General features: G+C 45.0%; 1 protein-coding gene across 6 annotated transcripts in view; it reads right to left on the bottom strand.

The window, feature by feature from the left end:
- The window catches only part of LOC122540566, a 35,039-nt gene that overhangs the window by 19,799 nt on the left and 9,773 nt on the right, over window positions 1–5,467 (bottom strand). For 2 of the 6 annotated variants that reach the window (XM_043676433.1, XM_043676432.1), the window contains exons 2-3: window positions 1,581–1,678; window positions 217–353 (exon numbers count right to left, since the gene is read on the bottom strand). In XM_043676433.1, coding sequence (XP_043532368.1) covers window positions 217–353; window positions 1,581–1,678 — 235 coding nt within the window. Of the gene's footprint in view, window positions 1–216; window positions 354–1,580; window positions 2,334–3,034; window positions 4,342–5,467 lie in introns of those variants that run through there. The other 4 variants (XM_043676434.1, XM_043676436.1, XM_043676435.1 and 1 more) reach the window with 4 other exon arrangements.

The raw sequence follows: 5,467 nt of genomic DNA, 5'->3' as shown, positions 1-5,467 counted from the left end.
GGTCATGGTAGCGGTGATGGTGGCGATGAACTGTCCCTCTACCCCCTCCCCCCACCACGCCCTGGGGAACTGTCCCTCCCCTCCTCCCCCACCCCACCTGGGGGAACTGTCCCTCCCCCCCACCCCCTGTCCTGGGGAGCTGTCCCTCCCCCGCCCCCTGTCCTGGGTAACAGACTGCAGAGTGAAGGCACTGAATGAGCTGCTGGAATGACTGACCTTGGCACAGAGCTGTCCTTGTTGTCCCAGTGGTTTCTGTTTGAAAGCGGATCTCTGTGTGGTTTCCACCTGCATGGCGGGTGGGTTCTGATACGGGGGTGTGCGTAATGGCCTCTTGCTGCTCCGGGGTTGGGGATCTGAAAAGGATCAGAAAGGGCTTGAATCTCCATTGTCACTCATTAAATCCTGCTCTGCTCCAGTTAACGGGGTGACAGAAATGGAGTTTGATTTTCAATTCTGTAGCATCTAACCGTCAGGATGTTCCAAAGCATTTTACAGCAAAGACCCATTTTTCAGGAAACATAGCAGGCAGTTCATCCAAAACGAGATTCCATAAACAAGTACATGATAATGAGCAGATAGTCTGTTAAGTTATAAACTTGCTGCAGTCCTCACAATGTTGTTGGAGGGAGAAAGACCTGACTCTCTCAGCTCTGGTACCAGTAGTTCTCTCTGTAAACTCCTTCAATCCTGTAAGCTCACCATTATATCAGCTGTCCTCCAACCCTGGGCTCTTTGAGTTCTTGATGCTTTATCAGTGGCTATGTCTTTGACTGCATAGGCACTAAAGGCTATTAACACCTTCCTAACCCTCTCTCCCTCCTTAAAACCTACTTCATATTCTGAGATTTTCAATATCTGCCACAATAACACCTTACAATGACTCTGTCAATGTTTTAGCCTATTGCCTTGAAGTGTGGTGCTACCTAAATGTATTTAGTTGTAAAGCAGCAATGTGAGCTGGACTTTAGAATCAAATTGTTTACTATAATGCATGGGACTTTTGACAATACTACTTAGGTTAAAGAAAATTTTGAAACTCACAACTCTCCCTATTGTCTCCCTCTCCTGCAGTATCCAGATAATTAAAGATTAAACTGTAGAGTCCTGAAGAATTGGTACCTCTCAGACCAGCCGGCTACTGAGGATGCTGTGCTAGAGTTACCAATCTCAGACAGAGTGGATCAGACACAGCAGAGGGACCACGGCCTTCTCATCTCAGGTGAAAATAACTGGACTTGGAGGTCACTGACAGTGTTGGCAGGACATAGAACATTACAGCGCAGAGGCCCTTCAGCCCTTGATGTTGCACTGACCAGTGAAACCAAACTGAAGCCCATCTAACCTCCATATGTTTATCCAATCGAGCTGAATCCAGAAATAGTGTGTGTGGAGACCCCAAAACACCCATCCTCCATCACAGTCTCATCTCCAAGATTCTCAAAATCTGTTGAGAACAGTCTTCCTCCTTCACTGCACTTCCCACTGTCACCCAACATCAAGCTAAAGGCAAGAGACAAAGCAGATGTCATTTTCCCAAGACCAGGTATAGTTTAGAAGCAGCTGGAAATCAGGATTCTTACGCAGAGGCTGAATGAAGGTGGACTGATAATGGCTCAGGAGAGGGTCTGTGACTCCAGCTGATGTGTTCTTCCGACAGTTCTGATGGTGTTTGTGTTCACTGCAGAAGAAAGGGAAGCGTTAATTAGTGAGTTGTAACTTGGACATACCTTAACTAGTGCTACCCGGGCACAGTTCCATCATATAGTCCCGAGGTTTTATATTCCTGGCACCAACCCTCTGGAATCTCCTGCAATGTCCACAAATTGAAGATTATTTTCCTGGACTCTGCAACTCAGAGGAAAATCACATCAACAACAAATTACGGAATATCTTTCCACTTTGTGTGAACAATTTGTTGATGAAAATATTGGGGAGTTGGGAAATTGCTGTTTGACTGGATGAGCCAGTGGTCGTGCAATAAAATCTCCAGGAATATATCCGGTACAAATCGGTAACCCTGTGCATTGTTCTAGATGTATTGTCATTATCTAATCACCTGACATTGTTAAATCATCATTCATCTCGCAAAAGACTCATTAATCCAACAAAAACAAAGACTCATAAAACCAAGCAAGTGGATCTATAATGTCATTACTTCCTCATGGTTATCACTGACTGGAACATAGAGGGGAGGGGAGAGTGACTGCCTTTGACATTAAGGGAAGGGATGGGATCTCTCTATTAGCTGGAGTCATACCCAGCACATAGGAAGGTGGTTGTAGTTGTTGAAAGTCAGTTATCTCAGCTCCTGACATCTCTGCAGGAGCCCCTCAGGGTAGTGTCCTAGGCCCAACCATCTTCAGCTGCTTCATCAATGACATTCCCTCCATCATAAGGACAGAAGTGGGGATGTTCACTGATGATTGCACAATGTTCAGCATCATTCGTGACTCCTCAGCTACTGAAGCAGTCCATGTTCGGATGCAACAAGATCTAGATGTTACACAGGCTTAGGCCAAAATGTGCCCAAAAACGTTCTTACTTATCCCACACCAAGCAATAACCACCTCCAAGACAAGAAAATCTAGCCATTGCCCTTTGACATTCAATGGCATTACCATCTCTGAATCCTCAGGCTGAAAGTGCCTAATGAGTTTTTGAAGATCTGATCAGAATGATTACAACACGATGTGTGCTTTGCTAGAAAGTAAATTTATTAGCTTAATCTAATTTGCATAAAAGCAAATGAATGAGTGAATCTATCAGCTTGAAGTACTTTAGACATGTTCACCAAGTGATCCTCACTGCCTCCTGGCATCCAGGGAGCCTGGATGACATCTGCCTATTGGAACTCTGTCTCAGTTTCCAGGGCGTCAGTCCGAGGGTGAAAGCTCCCCGTATGAATACCATTCTGAATCTGATATTGCCATCTCAGAGTATTTTTCCCAAGTATTCCTAAGTGCTTGTTGGTCATAAGCAAATTCAGGTGTCACTGCAAAACAGCCTGTTCCCAATACAAGGCCATTAAAGTTACCTTCCAGCAAAAACAGGCTGCTTTTACGCTAACAGAAATAGAAATTGCTGGAAAAGCTCAGCCGGTCTGGCAGCATCTGTGGAGAGAAATCAGAGTTAATGTTTCAGATCTAATAACCCTTCCTCAGAACCCAGCTTTCACACTAAGTCTGTTTTCATGTATTTTCCTTCAATTTTTTTTTATTTCTATGTCCAATTAATCTTTAAGAATTTGATTTGGGGAAGTATATGGAGATATACTCCACCTGAGATATGGAGTCCAGAACTGAACAGAGGAATCAAGACAGAGTCTAACCCAAGTTCTCTACATTTGTGTTCAGGAGTAGACCATTCAGCCTCTTGAGCCTGTCCGACCATTCAGTGAGATTATTGCGGATCTGTGGCCCAACTCCATGTGCTTACCTTTGGCCCATACCCCTAATGTCTCTGCTGACAGCAAATTATCTCTCTCTAAAATTAACAAGTGATCCAGCATCCACTTCCATTTATGGAAAAGATTTCAAAATCTCTCCCAACTTTTATGTGTGTAAGTGCATTCCAACATCTCTCCTGAACAGTCTGGCCCTAATTCTCAGATGATGCCCTCAGTCTGGAATCCCCAAATCTTTACTCTGTCTTCACCTGTTAATATCGTGAAGATTTTGATCAGATCACTCCTTAACCTTCTAAAATATAGAGAAAGCAGACATAATTTATATAATCGCTCTTCGGAACTTCATCCCTGAAGTCCAGGTCTCATTTCTTGGAAACCTACATTGTATTCCTGCAAGGCCAATCTGTCCTTCCTATGGCTTGGTGCCCAGATCTGCCCATAGTACTCCAAATGGGGTCTAACCAGGCTTTGTATCATTAGAGTTATCATCTCCATGGTGATGGCACTGGCATCACCGCCCGCATCCTTCTCCTTCTCTCCTTTCTCATCTTTTTCTTCCTTCCTTTCTTTCCTTCTTTCTTTCTTCATCGTCTGACATCATGGGGAAAGCAGAGCAGTGCTCGGTGGGTCATTTCCTGCAGCAAGTGGCAGTGCCCAGAGCGGGGGCCTGGAATGAGGGCTCCTGACTGTGGTAGGCCCGAGGCATGGACTCTTGGCAGGGTCATTGTAGCTATACCTGGAGTGGGGACTGTTGGAGGCCTGGGACACCCTGCTGGGCTGGGTTTGAAGACACTTGTACAGAAGATGACCTCTATTTATGTAATTTCTTTGTATTCTTTTTGTAACTCAAAATGGCATCGGATTGTGGCAACAAAACACTTTTCGCTATATCTTTTCGGCTTGTCCTAGGATGGATGTGTTGTCGCAGTCAAAGTGGTGTCCTTCCTTATCTGTATGTAAGGATACTAATGAGAGAGAGTCATGTCTTTTTGTGGCTAATTGATGTTCATGTATCTTGGTGGCTAACTTTTCTTGCAACTTATTTTGTAAATGACAATAGTTTAACTTGTTGTCTGTATAGGGTCTTTCAAGTTCATTAGCTGCTGTTTTAGTGTGTGGGTGGGTTTGTGGGCTACCATGATGCCAAGAGGTCTGAGAAGTCTGTCATCTTACAAAATACTGTGCAAGGACTGTAACAAACATTACATCAGACAAACAGGCAGTAAAACTAGCCATCAAAGTACATAAACATCAACTAGCCACAAAAAGACATGACCCACGCACACTAGTATCTTTACATATAGATGAGGAAGGACACCACTTCTACTGGGACAACACATCTATTCTAAGACAAACCAAACAGAGACACGTGTGAGAATTCCTAGAAGCATGGCACTCCAACCGGAACTCTGTCAACAAACATATTGACTTGGATCCTATATACCACTACCTGAGAAAAATAACAGGAAATGACATCACCAACCCAAGGAAGCCTAAACATACAAATAGAAAGAGGGCCAGACCACCAGTGCTTCATCCAGAGGCTCACTGATGATGTTACCGAGTATGGTGACAAAATATCTGAAAACAAACTTTCCAGCTTAGCGAGCAAACCTACATCCAGAATCTCAACCTGAGCTACAAACCCTCTCAAAACTCACCACAGAGGAACTTTGATTATCCCGAACGAGATGGGCAGGCACTATTTTGTTTGGATAACTGATTATTCGGTTAATTGATTCAATGCCTCTCCTCTGGGGCTTGGAGTTTTGGGAAGTTTCCTGTTTCCTTGCTCTGCCTGCCTTGCTCCCTCTCTCTGTCTCAGGGTGTATTTCTGAGCAGAGATACACAGTTGTGTGTAAGGGACCTGCAGCATTGCTGAAGCCCCCCTCACTCCCCCACCAAATCAGTTCACTTGCTAAGTCTGCTCCCCATTTAGGAGACTAGGCAGCACCACACCATGCCCGAGACCGCCCCCCCCGTGCGACACCCCACCCTGCCCGGTTCAACCCCACCCATGTCTGCCCCCATCCACATTCCGCCCCCTGTGCCCCCAAACCC

Source organism: Chiloscyllium plagiosum, chromosome 35 (genome assembly GCF_004010195.1).
Source record: "Chiloscyllium plagiosum isolate BGI_BamShark_2017 chromosome 35, ASM401019v2, whole genome shotgun sequence".
Taxonomy (NCBI): Eukaryota; Metazoa; Chordata; class Chondrichthyes; order Orectolobiformes; family Hemiscylliidae; genus Chiloscyllium; species Chiloscyllium plagiosum.
Note: the sequence above shows the minus strand (reverse complement) of the source record. Positions and strands in the feature narration are given on the sequence as shown.